Source organism: Panulirus ornatus, chromosome 31, assembly GCF_036320965.1.
Source record: "Panulirus ornatus isolate Po-2019 chromosome 31, ASM3632096v1, whole genome shotgun sequence".
Lineage (NCBI taxonomy): Eukaryota > Metazoa > Arthropoda > Malacostraca > Decapoda > Palinuridae > Panulirus > Panulirus ornatus.
In genome coordinates this window covers 3,169,511-3,183,743 of record NC_092254.1, presented here as the reverse complement: position 1 = coordinate 3,183,743, position 14,233 = coordinate 3,169,511, and the positions used below count along the sequence as shown (strand labels likewise).

Below are 14,233 nucleotides of genomic sequence, written 5' to 3'. Positions count from 1 at the left end.
AGTCAAAATAACTTTTATATTGTGCCAAGGTCGAACGTTGGACGTTAGCGTATTTTAAAAATATCAACATAAACATAACAGGGCGATAAATAGATGGTTCTTTATATCATCCATAGATTCAAAAGAGATCACCCTCTTATTTTTGGTTAGTTGATTACTTGGGTTTTGGGCCAATCAACTGCCAGGGCCGTCAACGTCAAACCATAACCACCAATTGAGAAATAAAGATAGTTCTAACACTATACATGAATGTAAGATCCCCTGGTCCTCCTATGTCACCCACAAATCTTCACTAATTATTATTAAATCTTGTACGATCATGGAACCATGAACAAAAATGATATGCAGTTATTTACTTGAAGATGAACACTTCTAGTTAAACTTTATAATGCAAGTGTTTTCTTAAGTTTTGAATATCTCTTTATCTTTATTAGAATTCTACTTTATGCCATACAATATCATTATAGCTATTAATGAATGTATCCTAAAGATTACCCATAGGCGTGAACAGGTGTATTTCATATAAAAGGTTATATTATAAAATCAAGCCAATAAAATATGTCTTCCTAGGTATCATTCAGAAACCTGAGTAGGTACCTATGAGAGGGGTATTATATGTAGTTAACCAGGGAAAAGAAAATGATAAATACTCACCCTTGGAAAAGGGATTCATATATAATCACCAAGGGAAAGGAGGGCAATATATATCTAACTAGAGAAAGGGGAACAAAATATAGCAATCCAGGGAAAATGGAACGGTATAAAGCTGCCCAAGGGAATGGGAAAAATATATAGTAATCAGGGGAAGGGGAACAATATATAGGCAACCAGGGAAAGGGGAGAGACAGGTTCATAATGACATCTGTTAGGCTCGTTATTTACTGACACTAAGAACAAGAGAATTTGTACACCTAAACAAAATTGGTTATAGTGCAGGGGTAATCGGTTGCCTCAAATTTAGGACTAACGGAAAAGTTTACGAAAACATAAGTATCATGAATGATAAGGAAAATATCCCATAACAAAACACACATGTAATTCTTTAGAGTATATTTTCAGTCTCTGCATATCTCTTGTAAATAAACTGATAAGATCATTACGTAGTCTATCGGACACTTACTACACTTGAATTATTAGTTAAAACTGCTTTACCTGCTGATTGTAGCGGTAAGATATTACTATTTGTTAACTGTGCATCTTTTTAGCCCTTCCCCCCCCCCAAAAAAAAAGAAAAAATAGCTCCTTATTAAATCCCAGGTGGGGGAGGGGGGGGCTCAAAAATCCTGACTTACTCGACTATAGATGTAATATTGGTCTTCAATTTATGGAAAATATGAGTCCTAGGTTGATTTCATTTGAGATTCGCAATCATGTTATTGAAAATATATATAAAAGCACTTTATATATAGCATCCCTGATTTCTCATATTACAAATCTATTAAAATCTATAATTGGATAGTCAGAACTTATACGAAATGATATGGTAATATGCTTCAATAAAATTGATATAGAAATGGCACAATTATTATTTCCACGAAACTGATGTTTGGAAGTAGTGGCTGTTTGTTTACATCTGCTGTGTATGGTGCGGTGAGCCTAACTGTCGTTAACTGTAAGTATTAATTGTAAGTATTTTAGATATCCATGAGTGGTGCTGAACGTGTCTTATGTTGATTATAGGTATTTTACATATTCTGAAATGTTAGTGGGCTTGTCTCGTGTTAAATGCTTTCTTATGTGTCGTTTGTTTCTAGTGAGCTTATCTCTAGGTAATTGAAAGTTATCTACATTTATTAGGAAGCTTGTGAGCTCGTGTTAATTCTGATTTCAATATGTCTTCAGGGGTGCTGGCGAGTGTATCTCAACGTGTTAAATATCGCACTTATACTATGGTGGTGAGCTTGTGGTATGGTTGTGTTTCTTGTAGTGAGAGGGTTTTGCGGTGTAGTAATGTCTTACATGTTATTAGAGTGGTGATGAGCTTGAGGTGTAGGGTGGTAGTGTCATATGTGTTATAGTGTGATAGTTCACTTGTGTTGTGGTACAGTAGTGTCTTATGTGTTGTAGTGTCGTGAAGAGCTTGAATTGTGTGGTTTGGTGGTGGTATAGTGTGACATTGAGCTTGTGCTGTGGTGTAATAGTGTCTTATGGGTTATAGTGTGGTGATGACCTTGCGGTGGTGGTGGTGTCTTACGTGTTATAATGTTATAGTGTGCTTGTGTTGTGGTGTTGTAGTCTTATGTGTTACAGTGTGGTGATGAGGTTGTGTTGTTGTATGGTGGAGAGTGTGTCATTTCGTAATTGTGGGTATTTTTTTGATTCTTGGGTGCTGTTAGGCCTGCTAAGTGTATTCTACCAGTCATGAGTTGTTAGTGAGCTTCTATCATGTTAACTGTTTAAACAGTTCTGGGTTACTTATTACATTATCTCTTATTATTTCTAAGTACTTGCATTATCCTGAGATTTGAATAAGGCAATGTTGATTAAACTTGCATGTCCTTGGGTGCTCATGAGGTTTTTTTTTTTTTTTTTACAATGTTTTAGGGTGTTGATAAGCTTTTGTATTACATGTATTTGAAATACCATAGGGTACTAATGAGCTTTTTATTCATATTTTACATTCTTTGTGGTGCTAGTGAGGTTTTGTTAATTCTGATTTGCATGTCTGAGGATGCTGGTAAACTCTTTTATTGTATATTGCATGTGAAGGGTTGTAAGTCAGCTTTGATTATTGTATTAGCCTGTACATTAATTTTATCTTATAAATTCTGCTTTGCCTGTCTTAGAATGCTAGTGTGCTTGTGTCTTGTTAACTATGCCTCATTGGTATAGGGTTGTGAGCTTATGTCTTGTTAATGCTTAGAGTTTTGTTGATCTTAGAGTAATGATGAGTTGAGTTTGTTCCATGCTAACGACAGTATGCTTTCACCTTATGGCTGAGGTCCATGTGCTGTTATATCATGTTAGGGATAAGTGTGTTCTATATTTCTGACTTTTTTTGTTAGTACGATAGTGAAGTATACAGTTTTTAGTAGAATTCTTTCTCTATATTTTGATAGTCAGGGATTTTGATCATAGCTGAATATATATATATATATATATATATATATATATATATATATATATATATATATATATATGTATATAAATTTTTTTTATTTTACTTCTGTAGGTATTGAAGAAGCCACAAGCAAGATCTTATGCTAGGTCGTGGTCATATTTTTTCCCATGCTTTTGACGAATGTACAAATTCTGATAATGAAAGAAATCAATATTGTATCACAATCTCAAACTTGTAAAACCATATTTCAGATGCTGTTACTCCCATACACTGCTGTAAAAAGATAGTATTGTTCTTCATCACTGAAAATATTTGCTGCTTCCTGTGTTCAGGTAGGTTTGTTTGTAATCTTCTCGCTACATTATGTGAGATTTCACTCCACTTTTGTAATCATATATATATATATATATATATATATATATATATATATATATATATATATATATATACGTATATATTTTGGAAAGAATCACTTAATGATTTGTTTTGATCAAATAGAACTGTTCATTTTTTAAAGAATGGTAGAAATTTGATTACCAGTATCTTATGTCTCCAGGCATTTGCATTATGAAACACAACTATCACCAGAACAGTAATGTATTATCATATTTCATTGTCTAAGATGCATTTGCTTGAACTGTCTATTTTATTAACATCATTCTAAGTTGATTTGTTTATATTGAAATCAGTTGTGATTTGTTCACACAGGCAAGTTCCACCACAGCTTTCATCATGGATCAAATGCTGCCATCTCCGGGGTTCAGCATCCCCAGCATAGGGACGCCCCTACCACACTCAGGGGAAGAAGAGATGATCCTCCCTTCTGCCCAGCAGCAGCAGCAACAGCAGTCTGTGCAGCACCACAACCAACAACAACAGCAGCAGCAGCAGCAACAGCAACAATCACAACAGCAGGGCCAGTCAGTGGCCCAACAGCAGACCTACACAAGTGGATTTACACCACACAGTTTAATGCAGCCTCACACCCCGGTTAGTCCCTCTCGTGCTCTCTGGCCCATAAACAGATCTGTTGTGTTTGTTGGTTGATACAGGAGAGGAAGATTGCATGGCCACTTCCTGTCCCAATTAGCCACTTCTATAACACACAGGAGATAGGTAGGTAGTATTTTTTCTCTTCTATCTTCATGTGTACTCACGTATTTACTTTACCTTCCTACCCAGGGAAGCAAATTCCTTGGAGCTCCTGCACTGCACAGGAAACTTGCCACTTCTACTGGGCAGGACCACAGGTCAATAAGTAGTTGATTATTGTGTTTGTGCGAGGTGAGTGCAGGACAACAAACCGTTTAAAGAAGACTGGGTATTTTCAAGTAAAAGGGAAGACAGTTCTCTCATGCAATGAAAGAACATTGTATAAGAATAAGAAAATAAGAGAAACAAGTTAAATAGGCCTCAGCTTACCTATGGAGAAATAAAGACTTCTAGAGATTGTGCTGAGCTTTACATGCTTAATGTCAACATGGCTTGACTGTCACTGACTCATTGATACAATGTTTTGATACACTTGATTCTTTTATCATCATCTTACTGTAAAATAGCTCATCATCTGAATTTGTATATTCCTCATTACTATGCTTAGTGATGTACCTTTTTTGCCATCACTGTAGATCAACTGAAATTTTATTGTTAGTACAAAAGTATGGATTACAGATCTCCTTAAAGTTCCCTCTCCTGAGTGAACTCATATCTATGAGAGGTCTAATTGAAGGGTGAAGAAGTAAGTGTTCATTATTAATATATATAGTTTTGTAATTATTGATATTATTATCATGTATAACCCTAGGACCCCTTGTATAGGGATGCTGCAGCTTCAAAACTGCTACGGTCAGAAGCAGGGTAGTGATGGACTCCTTTGGAGCATATATCCATGGACTGGAAAGCATACTCATTGTGTGTGGAAACTCATGAAAAGCCATTGGTAATGTTGCTTAAGATTTCCCTGATGGAGAGCAATGTTCCAAAAGAGTGGAAGAGAGCGAATGTAGTGTCAGCATAGATAAGTTATGACTGAAGAAATACTATTTTTGTGTTATATATATTGGCATTAATAAGTTGTACATTATACCTGCTATGGAAGCAATCTTGAAAAATTTCAATCCACTTTTGTACATGACATCATTGAATGGAACTAGATTTCGTTAAAGTGTTCATGCATGCAAGATGGTGGAAGATGTTGACTTTTTTTTCATGGCATCTTTGATTTCATCTTATGGGCATTCTGATCTGTGTTCTTATTAACATTTGTTCCTGATGTGAAGTTCTTGAATCATGAAATTTTAAGAGTGTGTCTGTAGCTTTATCTATTTCTTACAGAGTATGATGTCACCTGTTGTTGGGGGTGGATCACAAGTCAGTGCAGGCATGTTTGGTTCAGTAACAGGACCCTCTACACCAGTTGGAGGCCCCATGACACCCCTAACCCCACACTCTAATGACCCAGGCATCGTACCACAGCTTCAGTATGTTCAACTTTGTGTTAGAGATCAGTTATATTTTGTTTCTGCATTGCTTGTTTCCATGACAAATTTACCAGTGCCTTCTGGATAGCAGAGTGGGTAAGACTAAATATCGCATCCAAATATTACATTTGTAGCTTCTTTTCATTCTGTTCACCTTACTTCCTTTCTTTCGTACACACAGTCCCCTGCTTTGTACCAACATCTAATCTTTAGTCATCCTTACATGCATTGCTGCTTATTTTGCTCTAAATTCGCAAGCATCTTTGTTCCCACATTCATTCTTTCCACTTTTCTTACCAACATATTGCACTAATATACCGTGTTAGCTTTCACATTTCTGTTTTATCATTCACATTCAGTGTTTGTAGTTATCACACTCAGCCCACAGAAAAACTTTTCTTAGTCAGTTGTTGCATGCCAGCATTTTTCTGTTTTAAACATGTTTCGTAAGCATGTGTTGTAGTAAGGTATAAAGTACTTGGGCTGCTTCATTGAAGAGACCCTGTCAAAGTCATTTTACCATGATACGTATTTTACTATTGTGGCACTTTCATTGTACTTTTCCTAAAGCTCATCCTGTAAGTCATCACTATTCTGTGTATGATAGTTTTATATCCACCTTTAGGGTGAGTAGACTAGCTTACTATCAAGTAATGTGATGGAAGGGTCAAATCTGAGATTGGCTTGTAGATTGAGGTAGTAAGCTAGTTGCACATACAAGTTTGAGTTAATGTGTGTATAGGTATGTGTGATTGACTAGCAGCTGAATGGTCAGAGTAAGATTAATATTTAGAAAATTATTGGTATTTAGAAAATTATTAATTTGATGTGTGCAGGCAGGCAGTTTGTTATGCTATCACCATTACATCAGGAGTAACAGGGTGTTAAGTTGTGACTTTCCTACCATTTACATTCAACTTGTTTCAGGATAATGTCTCCATGTTTGCAGATTACTTCACTGTCTATACCCTGTGGATGTAACGTGACATACCATAAAGTTTTGCGTAAACTAATCTCAAAAATATTTAGTTTTTCATATTTCTTTACAGGAACATTGTTTCAACAGTAAACCTAAATTGTAAGCTCGACCTAAAGAAAATAGCCCTTCATGCTCGAAATGCAGAGTATAATCCCAAACGATTTGCAGCTGTTATCATGAGAATTCGAGAACCCCGCACTACAGCACTTATTTTCTCCTCGGGAAAAATGGTTTGCACTGGAGCAAAAAGTGAAGATGACTCCAGATTAGCAGCAAGAAAATATGCTCGGATTGTGCAAAAGCTGGGCTTTCCTGTAAGTGTAATGCTCTTCTTTCGTACAAAGAAAATGGCTCTTTTCAGATATAATTTGTCATGTATTGTGGGTGTGTTTAACTTTGAAATATGAAAACTTTGGGAGCAAAAAAATCAACCTTGAATATTCATCTTAGGTCACTGCAAGTGGTAGAAGATGCTGTTTTCACTTGTTCCACAATTTTTCTGTGTTTTTACAGAAAAGTATTGCTGTTCATAACCAGTTTCTTCAAAGCAAAGAGCAATCCCTACTTTCTTCATGGCTTAGATAGGTACAAGGGCTCATAAGAAAACTTATTTTTAGTAACTAAGAATTATCAGCTGATATGGAATGGGGTATAAAGAGTACTATTATGCAATATTAGCATTCTTAACTCTCAGTAGAGAAGCTAATTGTATAAATATATGGCCAGGGAGGTTAACAGGTGTGTTTGTTGTTGTGTACAGAGAGCTGGTTATTCTCTCATCAAAGTCTGGACTTCTAACTTCTCAGTTCGAGTCTGGACTTACCGACTTCTCAGTTCGGGGATTATTTTACATTGAGAGTGGAAGATGGTATAAAAAGTTATTAGTTTGCAGAAGCTCAAGCATCCCTTCCTAATAGGTTTTCACAGATGTATTTGTATCAGTTCTATTGCACTCATGTAACCTGTCTCTTTTGAACAAGAGTGCATATTGAGGGCTTGTGTGAGAGAACTTGGCAGAAGGTCAGTTGTCTACCAGGTAAAGGGAGTAGCTTCTCACTCATGCTGGTGGCTGTTTTCTTCATTCTTCGTGGTATTTTTCTATAAAGGAAGGATGAATCTGGTTGACTTTGGTATTAGTAGTTCAAAAGCCAAGGTCTCTTGGTTCCATTGATTCATTGGAGGGGAAGGATATGAGCTTATGGCTTGTGGGTGTAATTAGTGTAGTTGCTGAATTGTAGTTATTATTGAAAATGTACAAGATTGTGATACCATTGTACCCAACAGGCAAAGTTCCTGGAGTTCAAGATCCAGAATATGGTGGGTAGCTGTGATGTAAAGTTCCCCATCAGATTAGAGGGTTTGGTTCTCACACACAGTCAGTTCAGCAGGTAAGATGTATGATCCCATATCATTTATTGTTAAGCTCTTCAAGTACCTCTGTTTTTTAAAACAATAATTTTACAATATTTTCCGTATTCATCAATAAAGAAATGCAAATATTTCAATACATTCTGAATCTAAAAGCAATCTGAGGATATGTTTTGTCACATGTTTGGTGCAGTTTACTAACCATATCAATAATGATCATCCCTGTTGCTCCAGCTAGCCACTAGTTGGGAGAATCTTATTTCTTTTTAGGATTACAAAGGAATTCAAATGGCAATAGACCACTGGGGTCCCTTCAAGGCTTTTTGTGATAGTGGAAGGTATCAGAAACTTGCAGAAAAGTGTGGTAAAAGTTGAAAGGTGTACAGATAATTCAAAGAGAAAAACCTGTAAACTGTCACTGTGACTAAGGAGACACAAAATAATTTAAGTCATGGACCTAAAGCTAAGTATTCAAGTCTGTTCGTAAACATATCTATAGTACTACTTTCAACTATTCAGATTGGTAAATCTTTCCATATGTTAATGGTTGTATTGAAGAAAGAGTGCTTTGCCCCCAAGTTTGTTTCCATTTCTATGAGTGAAATGAATCAAGTCTTGAGATACTTGTTAGATGAAGATCATCAAAGCTTTTGATATGAAAATCATCAAAGCTAATCTGACTAAGAAATGCCCTACTTCTATTAATGAGCTAATCATCATCTGAGTTGAAGTGGTAAACAAGGTGCACTTAGATTTTCATCGCACCGATCATGTGGGTAGGGTGTCAGTGTCTTGTAGGGAGGGCTTAGTAACTATGAAAGAATTGTTTTTGTTATTAGTATATAGAACTACTGGTGGTTCATCTGTGATGGCTTTAGCCCCACCATGTTTTTAGGTTCACCGTGTAACATTTAGCCGAGAACAAAATGGTTTTGAAGACACTGAGCAGTAGTACCCTTATCTTGCCCTGACCAGGCAAATGTATAAGGTTTCAGTAATGATATGCAGAGTGGCTTAATAAGATTGTAATGGAATTTTCCTAAACATGCTTGAATCAGCTCAGGTCTTGATTGCCTAGGATATTTTCAGGTCCAAGTACCCAGATTATAGCATTTGATTTGCTTATGGGGGTTAACTATCCAGTGTTCTGATATGTTGACCGGCAGAGCAAATGATTATTTGTTGTTTAACAAATAATCTTACAAATCTTACAGCAAAATGTATGCATTTTTTTTTTTTTTTTTTTTTTGTCCACAGCTATGAACCTGAACTGTTTCCAGGCCTCATCTACCGTATGGTGAAACCTCGGATTGTTCTCCTCATATTTGTGTCTGGCAAAGTTGTGCTGACAGGTAAGTACCAGTCAGGTGTGTGAGACAATCATGTGACAGCTTTTTTTTATATTTGTTTGCTGATGTTAGTTGACTGCGTATGTGTTGTATGTGCTAACATGTATGTCACTCAGTCATGGTGACAGACTTACATATTGAATGAACTAACTGTCATGTTAACTGTGTGTTTTGAACTGATTGTATGTGTTATGTGAACTGACTTTCTAGGTCACTAGTTGACTATGTGTGACAATGTAGAAATTACTCTAGATTTTGCATGTTTTTGTAAACTTGACTCTTAAAGGTAGAAAAGCTATAGGAAGAGGGAAAGATGAAAGTAGAGTGAGAATTCCTCATCATACCTGTGTGTGGGAACTAGGTATCATAATAGTCAATCCTTGAGTGGCTTTCTATACAGAAACTAAGGAGAGCAGAGTGTAGTGTATGCCATGAACTGTTCTGACTTCATGTTTCTTTAATATGATTGCATACACTATCGTGTTTTCATTAGATTGTGATACCTTTATGTGTTTGTCATTTATGCAGTATACTCTTATGTTATGGAATATGTTGTTCCCACTCATCTGCTGTGGGCATTGTATACTCTGCTTTATGTAACGAGCTGTGTTCCACCTGCATCTCCTATGTATATGAGTGACTATTGCTGGCAAGTTGGGCCAAGCATGTTACATATATAGTAATATCATTTTGCTTCATTATTTAGTCAAGCTCAGACAGCGTACCATGCATTTTAATGTTATTAGAAAGCCATTGCTGCATTATGATACTGCATTTGAGGTTGGGGAGCCTGTTAGAAAATGCAGTATAGATCTAATATAGTCTTTCACATTTATTTGCTAAACAGATTTTATTATATTTATCACACATAAATGGAGAACACAGATTTTATTATATTTATCACACATAAATGGAGAACATCATAAAGTAATACTTAAAAGATTAATTTTAATGTATTATTCAACAGCAAAAAGGCTCAAGACCTTTTGTCAATTAATGCGAAATATACCATTTTTTTTGCAACAAAGTAGTGTCCCATGCTGAGTCTTCAGAAAATACCTGAATCTTGTAAAAGTTCCCACCCTTCCATGCAAGCTTCTGTCTCACACATAAACACTTCTATTTCATACTTGTTTTTAGCATGCACCTGCTCTTTCTCATCTCACTTATATATCCTTTTTGGCAGGTTTTCTTGATCTCTTTTTTCACATATCTGTACCATCAAAGTACACCCACTTTACATAACAGCTCTTCATTTTCTAATTCCAGTCTCTCTGAATTTCAGAATTTTGCCCATTTTATACCAGTTCCACTCAAGAATAGTTTGTTTCAAACCTTTGTGTTCAATACACCACTCACTGGAAGCTCCCCTAACCACTTGGTGATTGTTATTTGTTTTTTACTTCTTTTTTGTTACCATCCTTCATCCACCATTCTCAAACTAAATGTGCTTGTCAGATATTTCAAATACATATCTAAAGTTTTTTGTTACAGGTGCAAAAGTAAGGGGTCAGATATATGAAGCTTTTGAAAATATTTACCCCATCTTGAAAAGCTTCAAGAAACAGTGAATAGTGAGCTGGACTCTTCTGTGTAATCAACTTCATTTATTTTGAATTTTATAAGAAAAATTTAAACTTTTAAAGGTTGTTATGAAAATGTTTTTAAAGACAAGTGTGGTGTAGTATAAGTGTATCATGAATAAAAAAGTTGCAAACCAGTGTTAGTGGCTTTCTGTACTGTGATTACACTTTACTAACTTAATACACCATGGTATTTTTTTTGATGAAGAAGTTGGTTCTACCACAAACTTTTGGTACCTGCAGAAATGATTTCTGTTTGTACCAATTACAGACCAGTCGACAAGGTTGTGATTTACTGGAGATCAGAATTTCATAATTTTTCACACATTTCATCTTCATGTATATGTAAGCCAGCATAGATTGATAGCCATGATATAGTACAATCCATAGAACTGAAGTGCAGATCCTTTGGAGAAAGACAAAATATTGTTAGTTTTATTTAGAATTCATTATCACAAGACAGATATGTTCATAACATCAGTCAAGCTGATGGAAATGATTTGTGTGTGCTTTGTGTATATGAAGAATGTACAATGAGAAGAAACTTTTGTTTTGATAACTTTTGAAATATTTAGTAACATAACCACTTCACTCAAGGAATAGATGAATGATTTTCATTGATTTTTAACTAATATTATGTCCTGTGTGTAAGCACAGAATCTTAGGGATGCTTATCTTTACACATCTGTATCTCTGATGCCCGTTCCCTTTGGCAACTCCTTCAAGGGGGTGGCCATGGCAAATGTTTCTGTAACTGGTGAACTCTTCTGCTGCTTCTTAGCCATTAGTGCCTCACCCTTAATAGGCCACCAGCAAAGGGCAACTCTAGTGCAGTGTTTCCAGAGGCTCCTACCTAATGTTACTACCAACTTCTTTACCTAATTTGTTTACCTAATGTTCCAACCAACTGCTTCAACCTGAGGCTCCTGCCTGATATTCCTACCAACTACTACTACTTAATGCTTCTGCCTAATCTTGACACATTATGAAAACATTTTATGCTGAGAATTCATTGAGAGAAAAAGCTTTGCTTTTCTGTTTACTCATTAGTTATGCAAATCCATTGAACTGCTAAGTTTTGGACTGTATATAATGTGTTGTATGTATATTTATTTCTCTAGAATTGTTTCTAATGTTTGTTCTTATTTATAGTGATATTCAGGTAACTATCAAATGAATGTTTTGCAAATGCTGACAACTGCATTGTCAAAGGGATTGTAGTGATACATGCACTTGACAAACAAATGTAAGTTTACTGTATTCTGAAGAATATTGCTCTCAGTACATCTATTAATTTTGAATATGTAATCAGTTTGACATTATTTAGATTATTTTATTATACTCAGTTCTACATTTAGAGTAATTTTGAAATAAACTTCAAAATAATGGAGATGAATTATGTGATACTACAGCATCACAAAACATCTCAGTAAATTTCTTTTATTGATTGAGAGCAACATTCGATTGTTACTGGTTTGAAAATGTCACCTCTTACTAGTATCATCCATTCTTTAACTATTAGCATGTGATACTTCACATGGATATTCACCCATTTGTTGGTTGTGCCATTCAATTGGCATGCTTATTATCTCTGCCAAGACAGTATGTATATTGCCAGATGATCTCATGAAGACCATATTGTCACAAGTTTTGTCAATAGATGTGAAATGGACATACTTATTGGTATCAAGAAATTGTTGCACTCACAGGCCATGTGTGTATGATGCCAAAGGTTAGTACAATTAATTTTTTGTATTTTGGGAATTGGATGGAAATTCATATAACCTCTAGTTTCTTTTTTAAAGTAGCCATCATATTAAATGGTTGAACAATATAGTTTATTTGAGAAGTGCATGTGTACAGTAAAGTATGTAACAGGTGAATTCTTCATTGTAGTTTGTTAAGTATATTGAATTATTGTATTTCATTAATGTTGTACAGGATGGATTTCAGTAATGTAGTCGAATCATGTCAAATATTTATTTTTGATACTATATAATGATACTTTATCTGACTGATTTGAACTATGGAAATGTCACTGTCTAGGTTAGCATCTGATGACTAATACATGGGATTCAAGATGATAGCAAAGCAAGTGCCTCTTTTTTGGTGATTTATTATGAAATTCCCCCACAGAATGTTGCATTGGCAAAGATGCCCCTGGAACTACTAATAGCTACTTACTGCTCTCTCTCTCTCTCTAGTGGGATGTGTTAGTTTGGGATATTTACTTCCCTTGATTTAGATTTATGTAGTTGGAATTATAGTTTAGGGTTAGATTTTTCCAGTTCTGAAGTTTTATTGGAGATAAATGTATTTTACACTGTTTAATTCTAAATGTTTTATTTATTTTATGCTTGATTTCCGTTTCCCTCATGAGCGAGGTAGCGCCAGGAAACAGACGAAGAAGGACCCATCCACTCACACGCACTCATATATACATACATGCACATACATGTACATATACATATCAACATATACACATATCTCTATATCTCTGATGCCCATTCCATTCTGGAACTCCCTCAAGGGGGTGGCCATGGCAATAATCTTCATAACTCATGAACTCTAGTGCCGCTTCTTAGCCTTTAGTGCCTCATCCTTTAACAGGCCACTGGCAGAGGGCAAGTCTAGTGCATTGTTTGCTGAGGCTCCTATCTAATGTTCCTACTGCTACCTAATGCTCATGCCTAATGTTCCTACTGAATAATTCCACCTAATGTTTCTAACTAATATTCCTACCTACTACTTCTATCTGTTCCCACCATATTGCCAAAAGGCAGGGCTAGCACATAGCACTTCCTACAGGAAAATTTAGGGTTACAAAGAATGAATTGTGTGAGTTAAGTGTTGTCAAGTGCTATGTATGACAAGGAGAGATTGTATGTTTGTAAACAGAATGCCAGTAGACCATGTGTGAGTTAGGCAGAAAGAATAGACAGTTACCTGGGTCAGAGGAGTGCAACTTAACAATCACTGAATTGGTGGCTCTACACAGCTGTCACTTACTCTCCCAATACGCAGGCAGATAGTGCAGGTAATATACCTCCAAGGTCATTGGCTTCCCACCAGCTACTACCTACAAAGGCATTTGGCTTCAACTGCTCTGATTTATTTTTCAACATCTGTAGTGTGCAGGTATCCCAGCAACATTTATACTGATTCTGTTGAGCCAATTGTGTAATGTAATTGATGGTAAGGCAAGTATTTTACAAAGAAATTTGTAGGCTTTACAACATGTAATATGTAGCCAGAGCAAAACTTTTATCTTTGTGGTCATAACATTGTCCCCTCATACTAGTTTTAGAACACTCATTGTCTCTTAAAAACTAAAAGACCTAATGGTCCAGGTACAAGGAGACATTATTTATGAGGCTTTCAGAGGTGGTGCACTATGAGGGTGACATGATGTC

The 14,233-nt window shown here is 35.8% G+C and overlaps 1 protein-coding gene across 2 annotated transcripts; it reads left to right on the top strand.

The window, feature by feature from the left end:
- The first annotated feature begins 1,536 nt into the window (after positions 1-1,536).
- Tbp (TATA binding protein) lies at positions 1,537-10,958 on the top strand. Of its 2 annotated transcripts, none has more exons than XM_071680340.1 (8): positions 1,537-1,612; positions 3,313-3,393; positions 3,770-4,051; positions 5,396-5,541; positions 6,591-6,834; positions 7,805-7,908; positions 9,146-9,240; positions 10,732-10,958. In XM_071680340.1, exons 3-8 carry the CDS (start codon positions 3,794-3,796, stop codon positions 10,806-10,808), a joined length of 924 nt encoding a protein of 307 aa, XP_071536441.1. In that variant the 5' UTR covers positions 1,537-1,612; positions 3,313-3,393; positions 3,770-3,793; the 3' UTR covers positions 10,809-10,958. The 2 variants fall into 2 exon arrangements, with proteins under 2 accessions (XP_071536441.1, XP_071536442.1); XM_071680341.1 differs by having other exon boundaries at positions 1,607-1,625.
- The last annotated feature ends 3,275 nt before the right edge of the window (positions 10,959-14,233 follow it).